The 27956-nt window shown below is 47.7% G+C and overlaps 13 protein-coding genes across 13 annotated transcripts; 3 read left to right on the top strand and 10 right to left on the bottom strand.

Annotated features, from left to right (window-relative positions):
* Nucleotides 1-223: 223 nt before the first annotated feature.
* Nucleotides 224-805, bottom strand: TERG_08150 (uncharacterized protein; the record flags this gene model as incomplete). The annotated part of the gene is made up of 1 exon (XM_003231317.2): nt 224-805. One exon carries the CDS (start codon nt 803-805, stop codon nt 224-226), a length of 582 nt encoding a protein of 193 aa, XP_003231365.2.
* Nucleotides 806-999: 194 nt separating this feature from the next.
* Nucleotides 1000-1785, bottom strand: TERG_08149 (uncharacterized protein; the record flags this gene model as incomplete). The annotated part of the gene is made up of 2 exons (XM_003231316.1): nt 1000-1404; nt 1462-1785. The coding sequence occupies 2 exons, from the start codon at nt 1783-1785 to the stop codon at nt 1000-1002; spliced, it is 729 nt and encodes a 242-aa protein (XP_003231364.1).
* A 786-nt stretch (nt 1786-2571) lies between these two features.
* On the bottom strand, nt 2572-3042 carry TERG_08148 (uncharacterized protein; the record flags this gene model as incomplete). The annotated part of the gene is made up of 2 exons (XM_003231315.1): nt 2572-2875; nt 2939-3042. 2 exons carry the CDS (start codon nt 3040-3042, stop codon nt 2572-2574), a joined length of 408 nt encoding a protein of 135 aa, XP_003231363.1.
* A 262-nt stretch (nt 3043-3304) lies between these two features.
* On the bottom strand, nt 3305-4398 carry TERG_08147 (uncharacterized protein; the record flags this gene model as incomplete). The annotated part of the gene is made up of 3 exons (XM_003231314.1): nt 3305-3904; nt 3965-4285; nt 4345-4398. The coding sequence occupies 3 exons, from the start codon at nt 4396-4398 to the stop codon at nt 3305-3307; spliced, it is 975 nt and encodes a 324-aa protein (XP_003231362.1).
* Nucleotides 4399-8874: 4476 nt separating this feature from the next.
* Nucleotides 8875-9584, bottom strand: TERG_08146 (uncharacterized protein; the record flags this gene model as incomplete). Its single annotated transcript, XM_003231312.1, has 2 exons — nt 8875-8922; nt 9006-9584. 2 exons carry the CDS (start codon nt 9582-9584, stop codon nt 8875-8877), a joined length of 627 nt encoding a protein of 208 aa, XP_003231360.1.
* Nucleotides 9585-9925: 341 nt separating this feature from the next.
* On the top strand, nt 9926-10798 carry TERG_08145 (uncharacterized protein; the record flags this gene model as incomplete). The annotated part of the gene is made up of 3 exons (XM_003231311.1): nt 9926-9989; nt 10050-10108; nt 10217-10798. 3 exons carry the CDS (start codon nt 9926-9928, stop codon nt 10796-10798), a joined length of 705 nt encoding a protein of 234 aa, XP_003231359.1.
* Nucleotides 10799-10999: 201 nt separating this feature from the next.
* Nucleotides 11000-11506, bottom strand: TERG_08144 (uncharacterized protein; the record flags this gene model as incomplete). The annotated part of the gene is made up of 1 exon (XM_003231310.2): nt 11000-11506. The coding sequence occupies one exon, from the start codon at nt 11504-11506 to the stop codon at nt 11000-11002; it is 507 nt and encodes a 168-aa protein (XP_003231358.2).
* A 2141-nt stretch (nt 11507-13647) lies between these two features.
* Nucleotides 13648-14683, bottom strand: TERG_08143 (uncharacterized protein; the record flags this gene model as incomplete). The annotated part of the gene is made up of 2 exons (XM_003231309.2): nt 13648-14522; nt 14578-14683. The coding sequence occupies 2 exons, from the start codon at nt 14681-14683 to the stop codon at nt 13648-13650; spliced, it is 981 nt and encodes a 326-aa protein (XP_003231357.1).
* A 334-nt stretch (nt 14684-15017) lies between these two features.
* Nucleotides 15018-16787, bottom strand: TERG_08142 (uncharacterized protein; the record flags this gene model as incomplete). The annotated part of the gene is made up of 2 exons (XM_047748894.1): nt 15018-16532; nt 16599-16787. 2 exons carry the CDS (start codon nt 16785-16787, stop codon nt 15018-15020), a joined length of 1704 nt encoding a protein of 567 aa, XP_047604885.1.
* A 230-nt stretch (nt 16788-17017) lies between these two features.
* On the bottom strand, nt 17018-19807 carry TERG_08141 (uncharacterized protein). Its single transcript, XM_003231307.2, has 2 exons — nt 18599-19807; nt 17018-18537 (listed from the first exon to the last, which is right to left on the bottom strand). The coding sequence occupies exons 1-2, from the start codon at nt 19653-19655 to the stop codon at nt 17648-17650; spliced, it is 1947 nt and encodes a 648-aa protein (XP_003231355.1). The 5' UTR covers nt 19656-19807; the 3' UTR covers nt 17018-17647.
* A 1461-nt stretch (nt 19808-21268) lies between these two features.
* On the top strand, nt 21269-22719 carry TERG_08140 (uncharacterized protein; the record flags this gene model as incomplete). Its single annotated transcript, XM_003231306.1, has 2 exons — nt 21269-22091; nt 22199-22719. The coding sequence occupies 2 exons, from the start codon at nt 21269-21271 to the stop codon at nt 22717-22719; spliced, it is 1344 nt and encodes a 447-aa protein (XP_003231354.1).
* A 301-nt stretch (nt 22720-23020) lies between these two features.
* TERG_08139 (uncharacterized protein) lies at nt 23021-23970 on the top strand (the record flags this gene model as incomplete). Its single annotated transcript, XM_003231305.1, has 2 exons — nt 23021-23297; nt 23396-23970. 2 exons carry the CDS (start codon nt 23021-23023, stop codon nt 23968-23970), a joined length of 852 nt encoding a protein of 283 aa, XP_003231353.1.
* Nucleotides 23971-24747: 777 nt separating this feature from the next.
* TERG_08138 (uncharacterized protein) lies at nt 24748-27684 on the bottom strand (the record flags this gene model as incomplete). The annotated part of the gene is made up of 1 exon (XM_003231304.1): nt 24748-27684. The coding sequence occupies one exon, from the start codon at nt 27682-27684 to the stop codon at nt 24748-24750; it is 2937 nt and encodes a 978-aa protein (XP_003231352.1).
* Between the last annotated feature and the right edge of the window lie 272 nt (nt 27685-27956).

Genomic DNA, 27956 nt, shown 5'->3' with positions numbered 1-27956 from the left:
TTATCATTTCTTCCAGCGGGAGATTCGAGGATGTGGCCTGTGTTTCCCCCGTGATGCTATCTGCGTTACTGCTTTTCGTCTCATTCGCCGCACTGTGTGTCCGCGGCCGGTTCATCTGCTGCCATATTGAGTCAACGTCAATTGTCGCGCCATCGGTCTTGGCCAGTGCCTTTTTCTCTTCTTGCCTATTAACAGGAAAGTTGTTTCAATTAGCTGCTGATTCTTATAGATAGAAAACACGGGACACATACACCCTCATGCGCATCCTTCGAGTGCGAACAAATCCTCCCTCGCCACCCTCATCATCGTCATCTGTGTCAAAGTCATCACTTTCACTGCCTGCTGCACCGTTTGCAGCTCCACTGCCAGTTTTCTGGGCCCGTCTCTTTTCCTTCTTCTCCTTCGCATGTTGTATCATAGCTTCGTCTCCGGACTCCAGCTCAGGTTCCGCGAACTCCTCGTCACTGTCCGCATCTGCCTCATTACCTTCACCAGAGAGTCGCCTCTTTTTCCTTGGTCTCTCGCTGTCCACATCTCCCCCTTCTCCTTCAGCTTCTGATGCGCTCTCCGCCGCGTCTTGAGCTGCTGCTTGCTCGTCGAAGTCCGAGTCTTCCTCCGAGTTGTAAGCCTGTGAATCTTCCTGGGGTGTAGCATCAGTCTCAACAGCTGCAGCCCCTCCATCCGCACCACCATCTGCGATTATCCTGCTCCCACGCGCCATCTTTGCTCGTTTGTTCGTCTTTCTTGCTTCTTTTCGACTTCTTTTCCCTGTCGGCCGCTTTGATAAAGATAAGAGATTAGTCATGGCTTAGTAAGTTAACGTATCATAGTTTATCCTTTACGCCAGGTTATGTAATATATTAGTCATCCTTGTTACCTAATACAATAAACAAATATCAGAAAAGTTACGATCGAAAAGTCCATTGAGTGCAAGAAGAAGACATAAGAAGACGACATGACGTGATCTGGAAGACTGTCTAGGTCGTGGTGATACGCTACCTACACTGCCTCGTGATGTTTCTCTACTTGGGATTCAGCAGACGCAGCGAAGCTTCTCTTCTTGTTCATCTCAACCTCTAACCACCATCCGCAGCCCGCTGAAAGACATGACAAGAACTGGACCGCGATCAAGACGCACAGGATGGCAAGAGACGCGCGAGTCTCCCTGCAAAGACGGCCGAAGTTGACCACCGGAGATATTTTGGCCCCGTCGGAGTCAACTCCCTCGCCGAAGCTCCAGGTGCATGTCCACGAATTGAGCGTCTGGCCTAGTTGTGCCCCTCCGTCAGTGTAGTGGGGGTTATACGCTATCACTGACGTTGCAACAGCTGCTACCGAAGCGACGAAGCCGGAAAATGCAATAATGGTGATAAAAGTGTTTAGCAAAGCACTCGGGGATCGTGGCTGTCTTCCATCAGTCTATACACCCTGGAGAGACGCACAAATTGAGGAGCAACTTACAGAAGGCATAACAGCAACAACGGTATAGGCCAGGTTGGAGACAAGCAGAATAGTCCCGCAGACGATGGTGGCGATGCTTGGACCTAAGTCCAGCTCCTTTGGCCAAAGAGGAAGCCAAATCTTGCTGTATTTGACTGTGCCTTTGTAGTAGTGGAGTGCATGGCCTTCACTACCAACAGCAGCTGCTGCAAGGACAAGCGAAAGCGAGGTCAAGGCGATGCGAGTCCAGTGGATCATTCGGCTTCTGGCAAGGTATGTAGACTCATCACGGTCCGACGCAGCGGAGGGAGCATTGGAGCCTGCGATGGAAGATGTAGGCGACATTTCTGGAATTCGGACGTAGTTTTTGAGCTGGAATATTTAACGAATATATTATAAACAGTTATTCAAAGCGGCGAACCAGCACCGGGACCGAAGAATGAAAGATATAAAGAGCGAAGGAAAGAAGAAGAACGTATGCAAAAGAAAATTGGCCTGCAATGATGGGAGAGAGAGAAGAGACAAACCGAAGAAGAGGAGAATGTCTGCACTTTATCATTCTTTTTATGCGCTGACCGGCTTTGACTCTATCTATTCTACTAAAGGTTCCTCGCACAAACGCAGGATCCAAAAATAGCCCATGTATTGTTGCTCAAGAACTCTGTATGCTTGCATGGAATAATGATATTCATGCAGCCAGAGCACTTTACGACCAGGGCGCGTCCCACCGCTATGCCGCGATACGCAATTCATTCGCTGGGCGGGATTCATGCGTAGGAAGCAGGGCGACCAGGAGCCAATCATGTCTTGTATGGTTGGTCCTCCAATGCAGGTCGAAATCTTGTCTAAGCGCCGGGGGACCTGCAGACCTTTTCTGCAGAGATGACTGGCTGACGAGCTAGACGCCGGTAGTTGCAGGGATGGTTAAAGAGGAACAATAGTACAGACAACAAGTATTTAGATTTTTCTTTTCCCTATGCGCCTGCTGAAATGCTGTGTTGTACTGGTAAACTGGTAAGTGCATACACAATAAGTAACTAAGGCGAGGGCTTTCATCGGACATAAGTATAGCCGGCAGATGTGAACAATGTATGTGAACAGAGTATTAAATAGTAGTTGCACAAGTGCGTATTAGTTGCACCTCGGACGGCTAAAAATGAGGCGCTGCTCAATGACGAGTATCTCAAGAATTTCTAGTCTAGAGACTATACTCTTGTTTAAGGCCTTGCTCTGTCTGACCAAGAGTTCTTTGTGAGTGACGAACCTGCCTCGCTCCCTAAGCAGAACGGCCAGCTGTTGGGTCTCTTGGGGAGAGAGGTAATCTTCTGTCTTGTTCAAGTGCATGAGGATAGCAATTCCACAGTGTTTTTCGATGAGATTCGATGCCTGAAGTGTCCTGATGAATGGCTGTCTCTTTCCCCAGTCCGAAGATTTCCTAGATACATTATCAGGATCGGGGTCTATCAGCCAGCTAGTCGAGCCGTTAACAACAACTTACTTGATTACAGGGGTAGGCCAGAAGAAGTAGGTAATGTACTGCGTGATTACCTTCGCCAGGGCCAAACACGAACGTGATGGTTCTGTTACAACTTCTGCCGCCATGGTTGTGTAGCTAGTTTCTTTCTGTTCCCTTTTCTTCCTTCACTCGAAGGCAGCTGTAAAGCATCGGTGCAGGTGGGTAGCAAGGAACTGACAAGCATAACTGCACCAGGGGATTAAAAAGGCCATTTATACTCTCTAGAATATGCGGGCAGACTTTATCAGGCCTATGACGGTATTGACAGTTAGCTTTGACAATTTTGGAAAATGTTAAAGTTAGAAGAACATGGTATTTACCGTGGTTCCTCAACTTATAAACCAATGATCACTTTGAGAAAATTGTTGCAACCCCCTCGAGTGCCTGCACCTCTTCAGGGTTTATTCTCTTCCCTCGAATAACGCCGTGGCCATGTTCAGATTCACCGGTTCCGCTCGTTCGTTCCAGATGCAGCTTAGCCCTGCTGTTGATATACTCTCTTCTCTCCCCCTTCTTTTGATCCAGATCCATCTCACCGACGGATTTAGGAAGCGTCTGTAATTTCGTGCGTAGTTGCGTCAACACGGCGCGAAGAGCAGGTAGTTGAGAAAGAATAAAGGTCGTATTGGTTGTAAGGGGAGTATGGGACGGGCCAGCACCTCCATCTCCCATCCGTAATTTCTTCGCACGAGGGTCAGAGAGCAGAAAAGAGAGGTTTGGAAGCTGCATATCTGCGCTACCATTTGCACCTGCAGAAACAGTAGCCCCGTCGTGGTTCTGCTTCACAGTTGCAACCATAGACCTCAGTTGAGATAAAACCGCATCATTCCTCGCACATTCATGTGTCAACATACGATTAAGCTTTTTTGTCTCTCGGAGCCTTTGCCTCTGTAACGTCAATGACTCTTCAGTTGGAGCGCCCTCCCGAGCTGGCTCAAGTGACAACCCCTACGTATAAAACATTCAGTCGTGAGTCGGCTAGACGGGTAAAAGTGGGAAAGATCTAACCTCATGATGGCTCAACCGTATCCATCCAGTCAAGTCTTCAGGGACCGTTAAAACATTTCTCAACACGTAAATTTCAAATTTATCAAAAGCTTTGTCGACAGTCGCCTCCAGCAGAGTCTCGAGCTGGTGCAGGCCGTTCTCTATTTCCAGTCTAGCCTCAGGGTACTGTATGTTGCCATCGTCATCCGTGTCCGGGATAGTGCCGGGCCCGTGTCTGAAACCTAGTTTCTCCGGAGGCGTTGATTGAAGCCCATCTTCAAGGCTCGATATCGCCTGGTAGATGAGGTTGTTTACCGAGTTGATGACGTCGTCGATAAGAGACTATTATTGTGCAATGAGTTAGCGTGATGGAATGGCATATCGGTCAAATTCACGCGTACCAGCGGCGTATAGCTGAAGTGCTCGGTGAGCAGGGCCGTCGATGCGTCGTTCATCGTAGCGGAATGTGCGAGTGCATTCCGGCTTGTAGCTTGTCACTTCTGCTTGATGTTGCTGTCGCAGAGATCTGTTGGTCAGCGAGCAGAAAAGTGGGGCATCGCGGTTGCGCGGCTGTTGGCGCGGCTGCGCTCGGGGGGTTGACGACTTGGCTACAAAGTGCTAATGTGAATATCTAGCTAGCTATCAACTAGACGGCCGCCAGACGGCCGAGTTGCCTACCCTTGAACCCGCTACTATCGCTTCGTCCACTAAATCCAATATCCTGCAGATTGGGGTTCTTGGGCATGTACTTCCACATATGATCGTTCTGTACCTTTTGAGAGAAATAGTTCAGGGTATTGACCACCGGCCAAACAAAAAGGCCTGAATACCCGTGGAACCTTGGGCCGTATGCTGTGTGCGAGCCGTACGGAGTGGATGACATAGTTAACCCAGAATATCCTCCCACCATCCAGATTTAGTTTATGACACAATGAACGCCACTTGGTTACGACATAATTATTTAAACGGTCTACGTCCACAAATAAAATAAAATTAAAAAAAAAAAAAAAAAAAAAAAAAAAAAAAAAAAAAATGCAATATAGCTAGATGAACGGAACGAGACGAGCCACCAACGGGACCAAAATAATCAGCACATCAACATCACCAGATTATTGAGAATCGATGGAGGACGGCGAGACCACGAACCGTGCCCAAGAACCGAGCCGTGAGACGAAGCGAAAGAGGAGATACCAACACGTCGTTTTACGGGGAGTTAGCGAGATGGATACTGATTTTCCTAGATATCCCCTTGGTTTGTCCTAAGGAAGGCAGGCCATAGTTAGTGAGACTGCGATACTTAACATTATACCCAGATTACCAAATTATAACAGCCAATCCTTGAGTGCACATCCTCCCGAGAGAAGCATTTTATATTATAAGCAGGTACCCTCACAACCCAAGACGCGATGCCAGAAGCAAACAGTGATCTGTCTACCCTATAACAACCACTTCGCGGTGCCCTGGACTGGCTAATGCCATGTGATTCATGGAATCTCTCGACCAACATTAGGCAGAACAAATAACGCTAAATATTAGCAGCATTAAAAGACCCAGTGGTAAAATGTTATGTTGTTATGGCACTGCTATGATTGTGATTTGTCTGCGTGTGCTCACGTGCTTTTTTTATTCATATTCTGCTCAACCTATTACCCGATCCATCACCTTGCCCATTACATATATGATACCCACGCATTTTCTACCTTCTCCAACCACATACTTCGCAGACTTTATCCCCTGTGATAACTTGGATTCTGAGGGGCTACATCGAGCAAATTCCCAGAAATTGTTGTCTGCCTAACGGCCGGCATTATAGTTACCACAGGGGGCTCATAATTACTCTAAAGTTCAAAGGGATGTACATCGATCGTTGGTCCTTCTCATCCATATTTATAAGGCTGGCATCAAAGTTACCAACTAGACTCATCATTGCCCGCAGCTCCGAGCTGGGTACATTAATCACTTGCCTTTCTGCTCTGCTAGCAATCCCAATGATGATACGGACTCTGAGGGATGCCTATACCCATTATTCCTAGAAGCAAGGTTTGTCAGCCAAATGGCCGGCATCAAAGTAGTCATATGAAACTCATCATTGCCCGAGGCTCAGAGGTATAGAACACTTATCGCTTGCCTTTTTGCTCCGCTAGCAATCCCAATGATGATAAATATTCTGAGGGATGCCTATACCTATTATTCCGAGAAGCAAGGTCTGTCAGCCAAATGGCCGGCATCAAAAAGTCGTATAAAACTCATCATTGCCCGAGGCTCAGAGGTATAGGTCTCTTATCACTTGCCTTTCTGTTCCGCTAGCAATCCCAATGATGATATGTATTCTGAGGGATGCCTATACCTATTATTCCGAGAAGCAAGGTCTGTCAGCCAAATGGCCGGCATCAAAGTTACCAACTAGACTCATCATTGCCCAAGGCTCAGAGGTTGTGAACACTTATCACTTGCCTTTCTGTTCTGCTAGCAGTCCCAGTGATGATATATATTCTGAGGGATGTTTATACCTATTATTCCTAGAAGCAAGGTTTGTCAGCCAAACGGCCGGCATCAAAGTACACATACTATCATCATTGCCCGAGGCTCAGAGGTATAGGACACTTATCACTTGCCTTTCTGTTCTGCTAGCAATCCCAATGATGATATATATTCTGAGGGATGCCTATACCTATTATTCCGAGAAGCAAGGTCTGTCAGCCAAATGGCCGGCATCAAAGTACACACACCACTCATCATTGCTTGAGGCTCAGAGGTTGTGAACACTTATCACTTGCCTTTCTGTTCTGCTAGCAATCCCAGTGATGATATATATTCTGAGGGATGCCTGTTATTCCTCAGGTTTGTTAGCCAAATGGCCAGCATCATAACTACCACAGAAGACTCATCATTACCCGAGGCTCAGAGGTGAAGAACGCTTATCACTTACCATTCTATTATGCTGGTATGTGATATCCCCAACACTCACTGTGATGGTTTGGATCCTGAGGGGTATATTAGGGAAGAAAGGGAAACATAGCGAGTCCGGGGTACGTGATGCAAAATTCCGAGCGGAAAGTCTAAGAGTCAATATTGAGCGAGGACCTGCTAATAGAAGCTCTTGCTAACCGTATAGATTATTTTTTGGCTATAAGCCATGTTATGTGACTTGATTGAGACAACAGAGCAAGTTTGAAAATATCTGGAAAAGAAGTGGACTCTATAAACAGGAAGAAATGACATGTTTGTTTACAAACTTCCCACAATGCTCCTGCCATTGAAATATACAACGTTCTCCAGGGAAGGAGCGTCCGGTGAGATATTAATATATGCAGGTGCATTGGTCCTGGGTCGTGCCTGAAGATGCAGTCGGTGTCGCCTTCTGCTTTGGCAAGAGAGCTCCTGGTGACCTTCTCGGGAAGGCAGCTCTATTCAACTTACTTATAGATTGCTACGCACACTTAATGAACGAAGATCTATTCTGCCATGATATATTGGTAAGACCTGCATTCTTGAATATATAGAACTGGGTCGTGTAATCATGATATTCCGCCAGGTACGATCCCTCGTTCGTGGCTTAAAAATACAACAAATTTGGCTACTTAGGCAATTATTGGAGTGTACCAATTAACTATGAGTTTACACATCGACATACGTGACCCAATATGAGAATCAAGTTCTAGCTGATCGGTTCCATTACTGAACATCAGTTTGATGGAGCCGGAAAGTAGTTAACCAATCAGCAAGCTGCCCTGGAACCTTAAGGAAGTCAAGCTTCGCGTGCAAACTCTCAGCCCCACTATTTTCCGGCAAAGGCCCCAGTTGCCTCCCGCCTGGTTAAGTACCAGCCTTTTTGACGTCTTAAAGAATCAAATCTGCCTACTTTACAAAGTACATTCTCATCAGCGGCAAGCTCCGTTAGGAGTTCAAACAGTTAGCTGTGCACCTTAAGTATCCATTAAAAAAACGGGCATCTGATGGAGATTAAGATGGAGTAAGCGTGTGATTATCCAAAGAGAGACTGCTAACTTTCTTGAATCTTGAACTGTGGTTTAAGCGTCCTCTACGGTTTCATCTATTGCAACTGTAACTTTTGGCTCTGGCAACTTAGTTGGTCTCTTCAAATGATTTGCATTCTGGTCCTGAGAGGGTAAGTAGTTCATTAACTGATAAGAACTTAATTAGGTAGAGTATTTCTCTAACTCTTCCGTACTTGCGCTCCCTATATGAAACGAGGTATTGGGTATCGAATTTGCAAGCCTCCTCAAATGCAGTGACCTTGTTGTCATAACCCGCACCGATGATACCAAAAAAAAAAAAAAAAAGGTCTCATCGTTCTCAATCTCCGGATGACAAAACGACCCTTCAGCCTTTTGGCAAGCTGATTTCGTGTCTTCTTCACTCGGCTTAACGCTGCCTGTGCTGTAAACGGAGCAATCATACTTCTGCTTATCTTGTTGCATTAGCCCCCCCACGAGCTAGGACGCCGCCGGTAAAGACACCAAGTTCTAGCAGACAAACGATAGCGGCGGGTTTCTTTTCTTTTCTTTCTTTCTTTCTTTCTTTTTTTATTGCTACGGAAATATTGTTAGGAAGCAGGTAATGGTTGGTACATAGATACCTGTAATATGCACTAAAAACGTACCTTGCTGGAGGACTTTTGATCTCCAAGTTCAACGAACTATACCACATGACGTGCAGATTGGTATAGGTTGAAGATGGCAGCGGTTGTGAGAACTATGTAGGGAGTGACAACGACTGCCGCACACTACATAAGACACCAGCCATATTGTGCCTAAAACCGAGGTAAGAATGCCCATATTTGGGCTGGCCCAAGATAGGAGTAATCGGCGTGCTTGGCAAAAGACCGCCTATCGACAGCCAGGATCGCCCTCGCCTCCTCCAGCTGGAACAGAGAAATATAGCGGGAGCCTGCCGCAATATTATTCTCATCAGAAGTCAAGCATGAGTTGTGGGTATGCTCTCTCCAGATCCTCTGTCTATGGATGGTCGTCAGCAACAATCAAACAAAGACCCAGCCACAATCAGTAGAATGGGACGGGAAAAGAGGGTGTTATCATACCTCTAGATAATTGCTATGCTCGATATCTGTTCTTGTAGCCGGCGTAGCCATGCTAGCAGCATTATTCACGCGTTTTTCTTCAATTGCTCTGCTTACAGCTTCGGTGACGAAGCTTTCAATATATTTCGTAAACAGCTTCACTCCGTCTTTCGTTATCCGAGTTTTCTTCTTCTTGAAGGCAACCTCGTGCAGAATGGTGGTAACAAGCTTATAATCAATTCGTGGATCAGAAGATTTATTATCGGCTGGATGCTGTTTCGGCCCGTCCACAGTAGTTATCTCTGCAAGTATGTAGTCAGGCTCCTCGGAAGAGGACAAGTCGTCCATTTCCGGCGTTCCCTCATCTTCCAGGGCGATCGATGAGCTAGCCCGTGGCGTGTCCTTCGTCTGCTTATGTCTTTTTGAGGCTGTCGTTGAGGTAGGAGTTGTTTGATCCTTTCCCCCGGCGGTTGAGCGTCTCTTCAGCGGCGGCTTTTGGCCTATTTGCTTCTTGGTCGTCTTCTCCGTCGCGTCTGGAGTGGACAGGCTGGATTTTTGCGGGAGGTTGAATTTCTTGCCCTTGGTCTCAACTGGGGCCATTGTACGTAATCGCAAATATTCGCAGGCAATACTCCGTATCACAAACGCTGTCTTCTGCTTCTAGTATGGATTCCCGCTTGTATTTCTCACCGTCTCGATGGTTTCCTCCCTTAAGTTCCCAGACATGGCCGAAACGCGTGGTCACGTGGTTATAGACGGAGTTAAGTTGTTACGACCGAAGTTTCTCAGGTGTTCCCAATTGGGATATATGACTCCAACTTGGACAGCTTGAATTAGCTACGCATCTTCAACAAATTCACAACGAAGAGCAAAGGAATACAATCACAAACCGAAGCGATTTTTTACCGTGGTTTCTTGACGTGGTTTCACTTTGTCAACATATGGAGAATATAACCGAGATAGAGGGCGATTTATTCCTCGCTCCCGAAGGGGCTGCTCTTATCCGTACATCTTTCTATGCCACTCACAGTTATACATCTGATACACTAACCCGCTGTTTTATAGACGCATGCAATTGTCAAGGATCTTGGGGGAAAGGTATTGCACTTGAGTTTAAGAATAGAGTATGATCCCAGTGGCTATATACCCCTTACCTATCCGGCTCAGGGCATGACATTGAAGACGATATGCTGGTGGTTCTAATTCTCTTCTCTCTTCTCCTGCACTCTTAGTACCCAGCAGCGTACCAGATTTATCGTTCATATAGCTTGGACCTTCTTGCCAATCCTCAGACGGGGCTATGTCCAGCTAATGATACCGAGATTGGAGATGACACCAAAAACGCTACCCAACGAGTGACTAAACTTCCTGAAGGGACAGCTTTGGTTATACCACCACAACCAGGTGACTATGGTACACAGGGCTTCCATATAAGCACTGCTAGGGGTGGAGGACGTGGTCGAGGTCGAGGTAGGGGCAGAGGCAGAGGTAGAGGAAACGCAAGAACACCTAATTCATTTCCCCAGCCAGCTGGCAAACGGCATTGGATAATATGTCTCTTTACAGCTTGGCACTATGCAGCTGGCAAGCGTAACCCTCCCAATGAGATCATTGAGAACACGGCTACAGCTTTAGCAGACCTAAAACGCCAGATTGACGGAGGTGTGGCGGATACGGATAATGCTTTAAGGGATGCGGAACTATGGTCTTGTCGCATCAATGCTGGGCTGTTTGGAGTTGACTGGGAGCAATCCAAGAGCATTATGGCGGAGTCTATGTTGAATATCAAGATTGTGTCGCCACCCCCGGAGTAAATAGAAAATAATAATGAATTGAAAGAAGATCAGGTTTACGGTATGTATGTACCGCAAAGAAAATAAAAGGCCAGCTTGGAATTATGGTATAGATACGTTATGTTTACCTCGGACTTCGATGGCCTCTCTGCCAGATTAATAATTATACATTTCTCCAGCCCACGCCTCTGGCCGGAGCGATAATATTAGATAGAAAGAACCTTAGAACGCGGAATTTTCCTTGATATCGGGCTCTCTGACCTTCTCTTTCCCTACTGACCTAGGTTGGCTTGAGCCCCCGTCGGAGTCAATGTCTTTCTTCGATTCCCGTTGTTTATCTGCCTTCCAGCTAGCTTGACTGGTAAAGCTAAATCTAGATGTCGATCTCTTCAATAGACGTACAACAGCTGATGATGACTTCTTTGAAGTACTCGCTTTGCGGGACGCAGCTTTAGAGTTTGCTGTTGATGCCTCCGCCAGGTCCTTGGCTTGCTGGTAATATGTTGTTCCACCTATCCCGAAATGGTGTGTTTCCGCTGGGGTAATTCTGACGATACCATGAGTTGGGGGGATATGCATTACCGAATGGATTTCCTGCTGGATAATGGAAGCAAAGCGGTAGCAGCGCAGCGGTGACATCAAGTCGCTTAGAGCTGTCACGGTGACGATGTAGGCTGGCTCGTCTCCAAATTGACACGAGATCTTCACTTCATCGTCAAGTGAAACCATCACAGGACGGCCGTCAAATAAGACTCTCAATTCTTCTACTAGTTTTGCTATAGTGTCAATGGGGTTGTCAACCTAGAAGACGAGATATATTAACTATTATTGCGCTTAGATAATGCTCTGTGGCAGATCTAAGCGGCAATACCGCAGCGGGGGAGGAAAAGCAGTACCTTCTTGTTTGTTCTTATCTCGACGAGGATTTGGGAACCGAAGGAGACTCTGTCTTTGAAACTTGGATATTGAGCTCCCGCTTTGAATTCTTCGTTCGCACAACACCGTTCGGCCTCTCTTATGCTCTGTTCTGCCGCGAGAGTGTCTGATAGGTTGGGACTGCCGCTGCGGCTGCTCATAAAACCGCCGCATCCCAGGTCCCTCGCAACTAGCTCCTTTTTTGAAGGGCCGGAGGCCGTTGAAGACTAGAAACGTCAAGTCAGCACCTCTAATACGATATGCGTGTCCGTCAAAGACGAGCAGCAGTAAGCGAAAGAGACGTACAAATGTTACGGAATGGCGAGGAGATTTGGTTTCTGGCGTCTTCGTACGCGCGCTGGAAGGGGATTTCTCACAGCCGTCCATGGCCAAAAACGGGTCACAGCAACCCCCTAAAGCAGTCTCCAGGCAAACAAGTGGTATTGAGCAGCGCTCAAAAACGCAGTCCTAGAGAGTTAGCAAGGCTATGAGTGAGGCGTGAAGCTGCCGTGACTTTGACTTGGTGGAAACGCAGGAAGGAAAAGAAAAACAACAACAAATAAAAATAAGAAAAAATAAAAAATAAAATAAAAAATAAGAAAAAACACACTAAAAGATGAAGTGTCGTTGAAATCGCCCAAAGAGGAAACACCCCTTGCTTACCTGCAAGCGACGTTTGGCCTTTTCTCTGCTCTGCTTTGACCGCAACATCCAGCATCCAGGATGGCTGTGATATTCACAGCACCATGACCATCCCAGGCTGCCGTGACAGAGTTATCGGGTCGAGGACATCGAGGCCGGCTGCATTTTTCCCTTGTGATGATCTGTTTGACGACTGCGGGCCAGACAACTGTTAGTAGGGCCTACATTATAGGCCACGGTCATGCAACCACCCGACGAAGAAATGACCGCCAAAGAAACGCAAGTATTATCCCTCGAAGGTGGTTTAGTTACAGGTATTGGCGGTCAATCTTCATCCAAGCGCTTTCTCTTCGAGGGTTGATTCCCTCCCGTCTTAATGGTTGTGGTATCAATAGCTTAACTACGTAGGTTGTTCTGCCGCTCATCTGCATTTCACGGATCGATAGCAATAACCGGGTTTGATTGCGATGACTACTCAATGGGTATCGGAAAATACGGGATGCAGTATGAGCATCTTTCGAAAATAGCAGGATTTGGTTACCGCCTGCCCAGCTATGGACTCGGTGAAGGCAGCCCTGAGCCATTCAACCAGCCAAGCTAGGGAGAATTCGGGGAACGAGTTACCTACTTATGCGAGAACAGCGCAACTGCATTGAATGGCTCCTATTGCAGCCAACGGTTGGATGATAACCCCTGGATTCGCGATGCTTTTTACATTCCCAGCCCCTTGGAAGCCCTGTCCGTGCTAGTTGGCAGTTTTGGGGACCGGCGCTTAGCAGTTGTTACAGTATATATAGCATGTGCTGCAGTAACCCAGACGGGGAAGATTCTCTCCCGAACACCCAACTTCAACTTTTGGTTATCTGAACATCCTCAGCCCTTCGCCGATATACGATGTCGAGAGTCTTCCGAACCCTGAAGGAGACGATCCTGAAAGAAAGCGAGTTCAAAAAATTCTTTAGGAAACATACGCCAGGGAGCGGATATGGTCCCCAAAAACACAAACGAAGGACACAAAGTATCAATTCCGGTTCGATGCTGGAGAAGTCATAAACAATATGAAGAACATCTACCTCCAGGTCAACACTCAAGCGAAAATGAAGCACTGAAGAAGTTCCTCAAAAAACAGGACTCATGGGAATATCGCGGTCGGACAAATTAGGGAAGATGCAGAACCATCGGAGCAGCAGCAGATACTGAAGGAAATGCTCGACAGCTTTGAGAAACAAATCAAGGAAAATACCAGATAGATGGTACGTACAATACTGTGTGATCAATCAGACACGTCTCAAGTTCCTGGCTAACATCCCAGTCTATCTGCAGAGTGTGGTTCGACCGGCCTGGGTATTCTCTAAGAAAGGCCACATTTCCAGAGCCTCTTCTGGTGGCATATGTCTCGACATTTCTTTTACATATCTCTCAATAGCAGCCCGGTTGCGCTGCTGAATTTCGGCAAAATCCAATTCCGGGGATATCCAGCCATCCGCATCAGTATCGAGGTATCTTCTAGCAAATTCTTGGACATCATGCCAATTTCGATATTCCTTAAATTCACTTTCAATATTCTGAAGCTCATCATCAGTAAATGATAACGGACACTCTCCAGTAAATCCTAGTGAATCCCATGCTTTGTAGAGTTCGGCAAGGCAAGCGCGTAACCCTAATGTGCCCTCGGCACTTGCCTCTCCACAGCGAATGAAGGTTTCTAAGAAAACAGACGGCAGGTTTAGGCTGTGATACACATCTTTGCAATGCAAAGAAGAGCGTAACTCGTACGATTTTGTAACAATCGCATCATTTCTGATTGAGATTGCAAGCTTCTTTTCAGCTTCATCTAGCGTCTCAAAATCATTGGGAAGCTGTGGTTGAACGACTCCATAGACATATTCATCGTTGGGCTGGAGAAATTCAGGCCAATTTACTTGTAAAAACAAGGGCCCAATGAATATAAACTGCCAGTCAATAATCGACACAATCTGTGTTGGATCTTGCTCAGAGACAAATATATTCCCTAAGTGCAAATCTGTGTGCCACAGGATTGGATTCGAAATTAATGCTAGTCCAGGATGCTGAGACTCTAATATTTTGAATACTGTTGTTGCTTTTGTAAGGTCGGAAATTTCACGGTCAGCACAACGTTGGTGGTTGTAAGGGCGGGTATCTTTAGCCGATGTTGGGATACGAGACCCTGCAATTAAAGTCAGCTACGTATGATATCATGGAGGTGAAAAAACTCCACAAACCACGGCATGTAATGGTGATGTTTCTAGCAAGTTTGGGTGTATTGCGATGTAGGCGAGCGCGTACCAACGCGACTCGAGTCGCCCAGCGACCTGTCGAAAATAGCATCAGTGTATAATATAGAATAAAGGGGTACAGTACTGAAAAGCCAATCAGTCAACTAGGAAGAGAATGGGAGTTGAGGAATATACTGCTTTAAGTAATGATATTTTTCTCTCTGGATTGAGCTTTGGTTAAATCTTGCGTATTCATCTTCACTAACTAGTTAGTTAAGAGATTGCAGACTAACTAGTTAAGGACTTTGCCAGTTAACTAACAGATAGTATTTCTCTGCTCAAGGATAATAACTAGTTTAGATGCCTACACTATCCATTAATCTAATGATAAGATATCTAAAACATTATATCAAGAGCACTTATAAAGGTACCTATAGAGTGCTCAACTATCCACTAACCAACGGATCAGGAGTGATAGTAATATTATTCCTATCTCCTTTGTCATTAGCTGGCTCAAAACTACGGATAAGAGCTCCGTTCCTATTCTCCTGCTCCCCATTAACAGCGTCGGCCTTGGTGTCAATAATCTGTGCTTCCTCAGCAAGCTTATCCTTCTTCTTCAGCTGCAATGACCCAATTTGCAGTGCTTCTTCAGGTAGTGGTCGGATATATGGTTGACATACCCACCAAGGTCTCTGATACTTCTCCATCGTCGCCTTTGATTCCTCCGATTTGACCACACCGGGTTTCGAGGCGGGAACAACGTGCTTCCAGTCTGGGTTTTGCTCATATTCCTGCATGCCTTGCTTGACGGCATGGTCAACCAGTTTGACTACTTTTTCAAAATTAGGCATGTCACCTCCGTGACAGCGTGCGAGCGCATCCCTGATGTCTGTCCGGTGCGAGACAAGGTGTCGAAGGAGTTGGAATAGATGGCCTTGCATGGAAGATAGGTTGGTAGATGGTGTTCTCTTCACACGCTTTCCTTGCTTCTGTTTCTTCCTAGGGGGCTGTTCGCTTTCATCTTCAACAGCTTCATCTGTCTGTATCTGGCCATTAGATTCCGAAATAGGCTCGTCGTCTGGATGATATAGCGGTGCTCTCTGCGGAGGATCCTGTTCGAGAACATATTTATAAATAATATCCATGTACCGCCGTAGTACATAGTCAAGCCTAAATCCTCCCCTCCCATCTCTGCCACGCCAATACATCCTCCCTTCTTCGCCTGAAGCTGGAGGCGTCGAGAAGATCGTTGGATCCGAAAGATTGCCCTCTGCACTCATCACACCGTCTGCCCCTGTAACCTCCAGGCAACGACTAATATCACTATGATTTAAGATATTCCCGTTCGCAAAAATCACAGTTTCAGGGGGTAAGTTATCTCTCAAGTATCGAATATACTCCCAGTTCGCCACGCCGGTATTATGACCCTTTTGCTCTCTCCTCCTGCCATGCACGGATAAGATACTCGCACCAGCGGAAAGAATCATACGCGCATACTCGAGTGTTTTCTCCTTTGTTTCAAGAATCCGAAACTTGGCTGTCACAGGTATCGAAAGCTCGTTATGTAACTTATTAATAAGTTTGTATATCAGATCTGGATCCTCCTGCAGGAAAGCACCGTAGTGTCCTTTCTTTGCGATGCCCTGAGGACATCCGAGATTCAAATCAACTGCATCGCAGTACTCTTCAACATGGCGCGCAGCTTTGAGTAGCTCATCTGGATCGTTGGCGCAAAATTGAACGATGAGTGGTCTGTCGTACTTTGGGTTTCCATCTAGGTACGGTTCCGCGGTGGTCTCACCGGTACCGACATTTTTGGTCTGGCGTACTGGTTCAAAATGCTGTGTGCGGTATGCGGGTGCATCATTGAAGAATCGGGCGTGGAACATAGGCGAGTAGGCTAGGATGGGAGTGGGACTTCCTTCTCCCATTAACGAACGAGTGAGCATTCGCCAGGCCTGGTGCACATATCATACTATTATCAGTAAAGGTTCAATCGAGTAGTATCAGTGGTGGAAACGTACAAATTCGGATCTATCTACCATTGGCGCAACTATCATCTTTAGGCTGCCTATGCTCTCGTAGAATTCACGGCCGTATAGTTTCTTCCTTGATGGTTTAGGCCTCATTTCATTAACTGCCTGCATTATCCCGGGAGGTGTTGACCCGGACTTAACGCTGGGGTCGACTGTGTTTGCGTTCGTGCTCGACATAGTTGCTATTTTTATTTGGCGGAGGAAACGGGGAAGAGGAATCACTGGCTTCTGCAGCAGGGGGTGCCGCCAGAAGCTGAACCTGCTAAAGTTCAGAATTGCGAAAGGGTAGAGAGTAATGCAGGGCAATGAAAACTGCAACGGCACTTTGAACGAGCATCCGAACCGCAAGTGTCGAGAGATGAACTGTGTTGGCTTGCTGTACTGATGTGAGACGGGAAAAAAATAAAAAATAAAAAATAAAAAATTAGACATACCAAAATGCCAAGATATGTGAATAATTTAGAGTTTGAAGGTAAACTTAGATCGAATTGCTTATATAAGACAAGAAGTCCCCTGAATATCAATATGCGGGAAGTGGAAGATCACTGTTTATATGAACTAACTGAAATAGATTGTTCACTATCTCAAGAAACCTATTGCCTGTACGCAGGATCCACCTACATTGGCCCCAATAATGTAATCAAGAATTGACCAAAGAAAAAGGAACCAAAAGGAATTAGGACCAGATCGACGTCTCGAATAAACGGAGCATTTTGACCAAGCGGGAAAAGATAAGGGCGGGAAAGCCAACTCACGGAACGAATAAAAACGCCGGTTTGACCAGACAAAGGAAAAGGTACAAACGAAACGACACGAGGGAATGCAATTCTATAGTAACCGAAGCAAAATAAAGAAAAAGGAAAAGGAAAAGAAAAACCTGGAGAGAAAGCGAGCGTGAGCGATGAGCTGTGAATATGTCAGGAGAAGCAATGACGGGTACAGGTAGATAGAGCAAGATATGGCAAGGAAAAAAATTCGTAGCGGACATCAGACTAAGGGTAATATGGTAATATATAAATGTAAAGGGTTCAAGGGAGTTAGTCAAAGTTGGAGGTGACTTGGAATATGTAGTGGAAGGACGCTTCCATGTTGGCGCACAATCTTTCAAAATCGCGCTTTGCGGCAGGGCTGATCTCATCGGAAGTGCTGGTTGATGAAGACGCCTCAACAACAAGCTCAATCTTGGAGGAGATATCGTCTAGCTTGATACCGGTGAACATCTTGTCAGAATTTTGACCGGAGGTAGGGGGTGTGCATGGCTGGTCAAGGTAAAGGGCAAAGCAAGGGTCATTCTCGTCGATGTCAAGATCAGCAGCAGAAACAGGGATAGAGGCTTCCTTCTTAGGAGCTTCCAGATTGTGAATGCCGAATGACACAGTGTCGATGGAAGGAATAACTTCTTTGGTTTCATCAGGAATCACGGGGCCAACGGAGTTGGAGCTCTTGCCCGTGATTGCCTCCATATCCAGAGATGGGCCGGTAGGAACATCAACAACGACAAAAACGGATGGGTTAGTGAAGTTAAAGTCAATGCCCGAGTTCCAACCCTGGTCATTAAGGTCAATCGAAGCGAAGTCAAAGCCTTGCTCCGGAACGACCGGAAGGCCCGTCTGTAGGTTTGGAACAGATACTTCCTGGTGGGATTGTTCGATGCCTTCTTCCTTGGTCACGGTGGGCTGACTAGGAAGCTGCGGCGCTGGAGTGGTGTGAGTTTGGACCTGAGGTTGAGACTGAGAGCCTAGGTTTGGTGGAAGGCCATTCTTAGACATTTCGTTAAGCAAGGGAGCAAAGTGAGAAGAGGAGAGGAGCATGCGGGTGAAATCGGTGAGTCTGGCATTCTCCAGAGCTAGGGCGTTGTTTTTCTGGCGAAGCTCGTTGGCTTCATTAGTCTTGGCAGCCACTTCGCCTTCAAGCTGGCCAATATACTCTATTGAACCAAGTTAGATAAAGTAGAACGAAAAACTAATAGGGTGGGAAGTACGACTAACCTTTACGTCTTGATCGGAAAGCACGGGCTGAGACCTTGTTACGGAGCTGGCGTCGTTCCTTGCTGCTGAGTTTCTTTCCCTCCTCACTTGCAAGCAATCGCTCATCCTCATCCATATCTTGCTCATCCTTCTTGTACTTAGTAGGTTGGGGGAGACTGCTAGTCTGTTCAGTCTCTTCCTGGCTGCTGACACTATTTTGTCTCATCTGTTGGAGTATGTGGGAGATCTTTTCCTGCACGCGCGGATCCATGTTGCGGTTGAATTTACTCTGAGGCCGATTCTGATGAGCCTCGGGGGTTTGTCTTTGCTGTGAAGGTTGTTGTTGCTGGTGATGTTGTTGCTGTTGTTGTTGATGGTGTTGATGTTGATGTTGTTGTTGTTGCTGCTGCTGCTGTTGACGCTGCAGCATCTCTTGTCTCTGCTGGAGGGCAGCCTTGGCTCTGGCGGCCTGCTGCTGATGGATGCCAGGATAGACACGTCTAGTCTGGTTTGCGGCGGCAGAAAGGGGCATCTCCTGAGCACCAAGCGCACTTGGGTCAACAAACTGAGTCTTGTTAGCCTGAGAGGGGACGATGTAGGCGTCTGAATCGGCCAGATTCTCATCGAGGTCCATTTCGGTCGAGTCCTTTAATGGTAAAGTGGACAACGAATTCATCGGTTGCCCCATTCGGCCATAGATGCCGTCCACAGGATGCACCATGCCCATGGGGTCGAAGCCATAGTTGTTTAGGGCGATAGTGTTGGCAAGGCCGCCTGGCGGCAGACCGGTTTGTTGTGTGTAGTGAGTGTATTGGTGACTTGGGGCAGTGTATTGAGGCTGCTGAGGTGACTGCTGCTGCTGCTGTTGTGGTTGCTGCTGAGGTTGTTGTTGCTGATGCTGGACGAAGCCATGCTTGCTGGCAGTCCTGCTATCGGAGTTAGCAGGCGAGACCGAAGGTGAGGGATACATAGTTGGCTCGAGGTTGAGGAAAGAGTCCATGTCTGCAGTGACGTCGTACGACTGCGGCTGGCTAGTAAGAGGAGAGAGAGTCGGCAGCATTTCTCCCATCGCAGCCATGATGAAGGTCTCTGCAGTCAATTGTGCGGTCTCTGTGTCTGTTTTGTGATCTGTATATCCAACGTAGAGAGCGGTATAGATGGTAGAGACGATGCTGGTGATGGAAAATGCGGTGGTTGTCGATGTTGATGTTGATGTTGATGTTGGTGTCGGAAGCTGGACGAGGTTGAGATAAGGAGAAAAGAAGGAAGGAGCCAGCGAAGAAGTTAGGCGCCAAGCCTTCCTTCTTGGGCCACGCGTTTCTTCACTCTGCTGCCTGTGTATCGTGCGTACCGTCCTGTAACGCCCGTAATATACGCTAAGCTCGACTTCGCCCCGCCAGCCCCTGGACCCGTCTGCCTTGCTGGCCAATCACGGCATTCTCTCGCCCTCCCGCTCCACCTCCTGTGTACAACAAGCAACCTAATTATAGAGTACCTTGTATTCGCGATACCACAATACCCACGATACCACAACAAGCAGGCCACCATCGCACAAATAATGACGACATTGAGAGAGTGTACTCCATATACAAGAAGTAGATGACGGAGATAATACTACACCCATGGGCAGCTCGATAATGAGATGGGTGACAGAGAAGAGGCGCCGTGGCCGAGGCAGGCGAAAAGGATCTCCTCTCATGCAACTCTGACACACCCGGAGTGGGCCGACAGGGCGCCAGCTGGAAGCGAGAGAAAAAGGCGGCTGTGCATCCATTTCCCTTTTGGGGCATAGGGCTATCACGTGATTATTCATCTGTCAGCCATGATTGATTGGCTACCTGAGAATTAAGCAAAATCACGTGAAATTCATTATATAAATGACTAATCCATGACAAACAAGACGGGAAAAAGCGAGACAGGGAGAGAGACGATTGGAACGGACAAGGAGCCGGAGAGACGCATAACGAGCATGATAAGATGCATGATGAAGATGGAGATGGACATAAGTCATGCAGCTGGTGGAGAAGAAGCAGACGACGGGGCTGGGAGCGAACCAGAGGATGTTAACACTAGTACTACGGCAAATGAGAAACCCCCCCTCCCCAAAATGGCGCTGATGCCCAATCAGCCGCACTACTGTTGAATATCTCGATACCTCTTGATACCCGCGAATTGATTACAGCCAGGCCATCTGGCTGCATATGCAGCGCACAGTGTCATGCCGGACACCGCGTACCACTGGCTGTACTTTGACAGAGTATAACGGTGTGGCGAGCGCGGCCAGCGTCGTCTGTGGCCATCTACAGAGCACGTCAGCCATGGGGTAAAGAGCCCCCTCAGCTCAACGCAGAACTTGGCTACTTCCTTATACCCAGGGATTGTGCTTCTATATGTGTCAAACGGAGCTTCTCTGGCTAATGGCATGACTATCAATTACCGAGCAATTTTATGCAGTTGACAGTTGATGCAGAAAGCCAGACCAAGTTTTATCCCACTTGGCTGCTTCCCTATTCGCTAGCATCCTTGCTGCGTGCTCTCCATTCATCCATTCATCCATACATCCATACCTCAAGTTCCCCTCGCCCGCCTATCAGTCCGTTTTATAACCTCTCGGATTTTGTCACATTCGGAGTTCGCTTCATGTTCTTGTTTCAAGTTCTATACCCCAACTATATATAACACCTGTCCATCATGTCCCATCAGGCCACAGAGTCATTCTACGACCAGTTCTTCCTCGACTATGAGAACAACTACCACAACAATGAAGGCCTCAAGGCCTTTGTCCGCGAAGCCGCCTCGAAGCTCCCCGCCCACGCCAAGGTTCTAGACGTAGGCTGCGGTACGGGACGTCCCATAGCCGAAGCCCTCTGCGCAGCCGAGCTTGATGTCACAGGCATAGACCTGTCGACCGAGATGGTAGAAATGTGCAAGAGGCGGTTCCCCTCCGCGAAGTTCATCAAGACGGACATGACCAAGTTTCGCCCCCAGCAAAAGTTCGACGCCGTCTTTGCCGTTCTCTCGCTATTCCATGTTTCTCATCGTGAAAGCTACTCGATGCTGTTCAAGTTTGCCGACTGGTTGAAGGAGGGCGGCCGCCTCTTCATTACTACTATATACAGCCACGATTTGGTGGACAGGGGAGCCAAGCCAGATAGCCAGGGCATCATCGATCTCGCCGACTGCCAGTTCCTGTCCCACGATGTTCCTCTGACGGCCTTTTCCAGCGAGAAGTGGGAGGAGTACCTGACCGCTGTCGGATTCGTCGGGTTTCATGCAACCAAGTATGATTTCCAGCCCGCGGATCCAAAGCTCAAGGTTGCCCATCACCACTTTATCACGGTGAACCGAGGAGATAACCACCCGCTCATGGGGCCCTATCCTTACCATGATAAAGTGTTTGGGCCGTACTCTCTACAAAAAACGGCTTACAAGTCCTTCATGGAAAGACTTAACGACGTCGAATCGAACGCCCTGGCGGGTGTAATTGGACACAACACCAACACTCTCACCATTGGTAATAATTCTTTTTTTGTCCTCTCCTTTCTTTCAACTCTAATCCTCTCCCTCTTCCCGCTGGATTACAGCTGAGACAGCCTTCTTCCTTTATTTCTCCTTTTGCAGACCCGATGAACCGCAGCGATTTGTTCCCGTTTAGCGCCCAGGAAGTTTCGAACAAGTTCGACTCCATTGTTCTGTCCCGAGTTCTCGACGGCCTGGAAGACATTAACACGCCTCTTCAGAAGGCCATGAAGGCAACCAGCAAGATAGTAGTCATCCAGGCTGCCCCAGACAACGATCTTCTCAAGCAAGCCAACCTCAGCAGCAACAAAGCCCCGATGCACCACGGACTCATCCTCCACCGAGCCGCCGAGATCCTCAAGACAAACGGCTTTGGCAGTCTAGAACTCATTCACATTAGTGATAGTGCATGTCGCTTCTCAGAGGAGGACTTGTCTGCGCGATCCAAGGTTGCTGCCGTCTTGATTGCAGACATGTTCTATAGCTATGAAGCCGACTTACAGAGTATCAAGGACGCTCTTGTCCCCAGGATGGAGGCTCTCTTCAAGGAGACTCCGCATGACGTTGGCAACCAATCTGTCATGCTGGTTGCTCGACCTGTTACTCAGGTCAAGCCAGCATGATGTAAAGTAGTCAAGAAATCCGTATGGTCTAACTCGGGAAGCCATCAAAGAAACATCTTATGCAACTGCTGATCCCTTTCCTTAATGTGGCGGATATTTCGTCATTCGGAACGAGCAAACGCATCGACTCAATAATCAGACCACCTATTTTAACCACACACGCGCACACACCTAGCTATCGCAAATATAACTAGTGATATATAAGATTAACCACCTCCAGTCCAAGAGTCCAGGACACCTAGACCTCTGTTATTATTATATTATCTTGTGCTCTTCTGAACGCAATCGCCAAAAAGCAAACATGTCCGTTCCCCGCGTCCTCCTGCTCGGCGGGCACGGCAAGATCGCTCTCTTCCTGACTCCCCTCCTGCTCGCCCGCGGGTGGGATGTCATCAGCGCCGTCCGCGATCCCAAGCATGAATCCGATATCCTCAAGTTCAACAAAAACAACGACGGCGGCGGCAGCAGCAATGGCACTGTGAGCATCTCGTTGTCCGACCTGGAGAAGATCAAGAGCAGCGATGACGCTGCCGGCGTCATCGCCGCGGCTAAACCAGACTACGTCGTCTGGGCTGCTGGTACGGAAGACCCCCATATACTCCCTTTAGTTAATTGACTAGTTACTATCTTTGCTATCCCGTACCCATAAATAGTTATGCATGCTAACAGCTCCTAGGAGCCGGCGGCAAAGGCTCCGTCGATCGTACCTATGCCATCGACCAAGACGCAGCTAAACACTTCATCCACGCCATCATGGCCAGGCCCAACAACATCAGAAAGTTTCTACTGATCTCGCACATTGGTAGCCGACGCAAGCCTGCTCCCTGGTGGTCGTCTGCAGACTGGGAATCGGTCGACCGCATCAAGGCCGCACTGCCCGATTACTACAAGGCCAAGCTTGATGCGGACGAGTACTTCTCCGTGATGGCAGCGCAGCGCAGAGAGAAGCACGGAGATACTGACTTCCAAGCAATCAATCTACGCCCCACCACGCTCTCTGACGATCCTGCGACGGGTAAAGTTGAGTTTGGGCGTACAGGGACAGGCGACCGACTGCCTATTTCGCGTGAAGACGTAGCCATTGTGGCTGACGAGGTGCTAGCTTGCTCGAGTGTGGGGGGGTATCAGGATCTGATCAGTGGCCAGACGCCCATTAAAGAGGCGGTTGAGAAAGTGGGGAGATCGGGTCTGTGTTGTTTCGAGGGAGAAGATCTCGAAGCCATGCGCGAGAGGTTTAGGGAGTCTCTCTAGCTGCTTGGTTCTGGTGACAGCTAACTAACTAGTTACATCAGGAAATACAGAGAGCCGATTTTTTTTTTTTTTTTTTTTTTTTTTTTTTTTTTTTTTTTTTTTTTTTTTTTTTTTTTTTTTTTCCCTTCTCTTGCTGTATCGCATGTGTATTGTTACCTATCAATCTTCATCCGATAGTAGGTGCCGACTGGTGTAGTTAGCTGCTGTCAGTGGTTCGCTGGAGAAGACCCAGCTTAGGGATCAAGAGCTAGAAGTTGAATGCTCGTACTACGAACTACTGGTTATCCACATATCCAGCTGGCCATGTTCTAGATCTGGATAGAGAAAGCAGAGTTAATATGGAGCAGACGGACACTGGTCCACGCTGTCTTTCGGCCTTAAACATAGCTAACTACGGAAATAGATCGAACTAACTAGTTTGTATATTTCCAGGTATCCATGGGATTGTGGCTGTGAAGACAGTGCTGTGCTTCATGTTAGTTACCCGCTAGCGGTATAAAAATAGATGGAACAAATGCCTAGCCCGCAGTAAACACCGCAGACAGACTTGTTTCAAACGGCTGGTACAGTCGATACAGGTATACTAGCTCAGAGGCAGGGATGTAAATCTCCAATCCAAGTAGAGAATGAGCTGTATATATCTATTCTTTACGTGGTATGCAATATACGATGAGAAGAGGTGGATATTGTACACAGAGAAATGCTGGCCCGCTTGTAGAATGCAAAAATAAAACCTATTAGCAAGACAGATAGAGAAGAAATGGGACCAAATATCCATCACTCATCTGATGTTGTTTCGAGAAATTTGGTCAGGAGAGGCTGGTGGGCCTCTGCTTGTATGGCGTCTGCTACACGCAATCTCATATGGTCAAATGCAATGACGATAGGGGGGTTGTTGGTAGAAGTAGATGGACTTTTCGACCGGGAGCGAGATCTTGGGCGAGTCGCCTTTGCAGCTTCACTCTCGTCGGTCTCGGCCATCGTGTAGTCCTCCTCTACATCTTCTGAGGTAGGAATATCACGGACTACTGAGGGAGCTTGACGTGGTTTATTGTCCCCTGCGGTATTTCCCTTATTGTTCCACCCCTTTGGTGGCTGGATATGTACTTCTTTTGCATTAGCGATGTCGGGCATCTTACGATACCGTTGACTAAAGTGTGTCATGACAATCACTTTTGCCTCCATCTTAAGACCAACTGTCATGGCTTCGCTGACAGTTGAGTGACGCTTAGCAACTGCGTCAGATAACATGTTATCATCAAAGGTAGCTTCGTGGATCAGAACGGTAGAGCCACGACCCATCTCTATGAAGCGAGTAGATGGGCGACAGTCACCCGAGTACGACACTTTAAATCCTGTCGGGAAGATGAGAGACACTGCCTTTGCACCCTGGCAATGGGATACGGGAGTCGTGAGGATAGCATCCAATCCAGTGCCTTGTTTCAGCAGTTCTGTGAGAGGAGAATTCTTATCATCGAATTTTAATCGTGTTCCAAGGAATTTCCCATCCTTGCCCGGGATGGCTGCACCGTTCCTTTGTCGGCGATGGATAGTATAAGTATAGTCCGTTTTGCCATCGGGATGTTCAAATGAAGATGCAGACAGGGGGACAATTTTGTCGTATCCGTAATTTTCAACATTTGTATACTCGGCCATCCACTGCAGCATATGCTGAGCTGAAACAACGTACAGTCTCTTCTCCCTTAGAATCCGAGGCACATCCTCCTCGGTGATGTCCATGTAGGAGGGCGAGCTGGACAAGGGCCCGTAAACGGCTTCGTGCCAGGCTTTAATGACAGACACAGTTCCTAGATGATGGTCTGCGTGTAGGTGGCTGATCCAGATAACTCTCAAATCACGAAGAACCTCTTTCAATTCATCGGGTCCAAAGGTCCGCTTCAGCTGGCCAAGGGTACCTTCGCCAGCATCAAACAGGTAGTTCCCATGACCCGGGACTCGTAATAATGTCCCTGATACGTTTCTGTACCGGGACGGGCAGGATGAGCCGGTTCCGAGAGCGATAATTTCAGCATCCCCATTGGGAATACTCGCCTTTAACTTCTCGATTCTCTTTTGTACTCCTGGCTGCGAGAGTATCTCTCCCATAACCCTAGAGTAGCTGTTTCTCCGAGACATATTAATTGGCTTCGAGGGCGGAGATGAGCTAGCTGTTAACTTAACGCTGGGCTCAAGGTCAATTGTCAGGTTAGGTTGGGCGATGGAGATGGAGGTTTTTGTGTCTGCTGCAGCAAAATTACTGACGGGCAACATTGCTTCTCCATTACAGAACGTCTTTTGATAGCGATCACCGTCAATAGCTGAAAGTTCCATGGTAGCGGTAGATACCGCAGGGAAACCGTAGTTGTCAGCGCAATAATCAGGGGATGAAACAATATGCTTGTATTTGGACATCTTGGTCACGAATTCCTGGAGAAGAGGATGGCCTCCAACACCGGAGCCAAGGATCCAAATGAAAACTTCCATTCCCTTCATGATTTCAGCGTTTTCCCACTCCTTTCGATTAATTATGCTCTGGATATAGTCAACTGAAGGCAGCTCTAGCACGGCGAATCCCTTGCCAGGCCTGGTTTCACCCAGGACCATGTCAGGTGTGATAGTCTTGCCATCGGCTGATACCACAGTTTCTCCACTAGCAAGCCTCCTAAAGTCTGACTTGTCCGCAATGTTGAGAGACTCAGCTCGTTTCCTGTCAAATTTTCCTCTAGAATCATGGCCACGAATGATGTATGAAACCGCACAGTCCGAAGGGGTAGTTGCAGGTAAAGAGTCAACCATTGCACCGGGCCAGGGCTGTCGAACAAGGACATTAATGTCCGGTAGGACCTCCCCATCACCAGGCTTTGGCCCTTCATAAGTCTTTACCTCCCCGGTGTCTTTATCCCGAATAAAGAGCGTAGCTGGGAGAGACACCTCGGCTAAAGGAGTCTCAACAAGCGTATCTAGACGCCATTGAGAGTTGAACATGTCCAAGACAATTTTCTGCCTGGTTACTAGATCCTTCTCTCTAGTAGCAGTTGTTGCAGCAGCTCCTTCCCCACCTTCAAATTCATCTAAAGTCCTTTTTCCCGGTTGTAGCCTGGGAGAGCTGGATGGATATGTAGGCAATGCCCAGACTTTGATATGATCGTCTGACCAAGCTGGCTTCGAAAGGTCAATGGTTGCATCCCTCTCTTCGCAGCCAAGACACCCAAATTCGCGAATCTCGATCGGGACACCCGTCCGGCAGACAAACGTCCTTCCGGTGGCCAGAGTATGAGTCAAGTTAGGCCCACCATACAGAGATATGGCCCTTTGACCATGGAACTCCGGCAGTGCTTCTAATTCCAACTTCCGCCGTTTTACCCGCGCCATCAACTCATCGGCGTTCTTCTGACGTACCGCCGCCTTTGCGCGTTCTTCAAGATTTTTGATTTTCCGCGACTCAGCTTCCACCATGGCTCCTGATGCAGACGCCATTGTATCCGATAACGTTAAAAGCATACCCAACATTCCCCCATTGCCGGCCCAAGTAGTCTTTCCAGTCAAGAAAACTTCTGAAAGCTTCGATAACCGGACATTATTCTCTATGCACGCTCGCTGCGTACCTTCAGACAGGTTTCCGAAAAAGTACCGCTTATCATCATAGTGGAGGAAGAGGGTGGTACCGGGCGTGTCGGAGGTTGGGGCCGTAACAAACTGGATAAACGATTTCATCCTGTCCGCGCCTAATGGAGGTCTTTCCAGCTTAACTGAAGAATACTGGGAGAGGCGCCTATCTTCAAGGATCCAGGAATAGTTCTGTCTTATGCGATGGCCACGGCGTTTTAGCACCCAGTCATCTAAACTATTAGGGTTCGTTGTGTGGAACTGTCGAGTTGTCGATAGTATATAGTCGAATGTAGCAAGGACAGAAGTCCGATGAGGCTTGAGCTGGCACTGTAAGGTTGTATAAGCACGTTGAATCCTCCAATGGCCGAGGCTATTTG

This window comes from Trichophyton rubrum, assembly GCF_000151425.1.
Source record: "Trichophyton rubrum CBS 118892 genomic scaffold supercont2.12, whole genome shotgun sequence".
NCBI lineage: Eukaryota > Fungi > Ascomycota > Eurotiomycetes > Onygenales > Arthrodermataceae > Trichophyton > Trichophyton rubrum.
The sequence above is the reverse complement of the archived record's forward strand: the minus strand, read 5'-3'. Positions and strand labels throughout refer to the sequence as shown.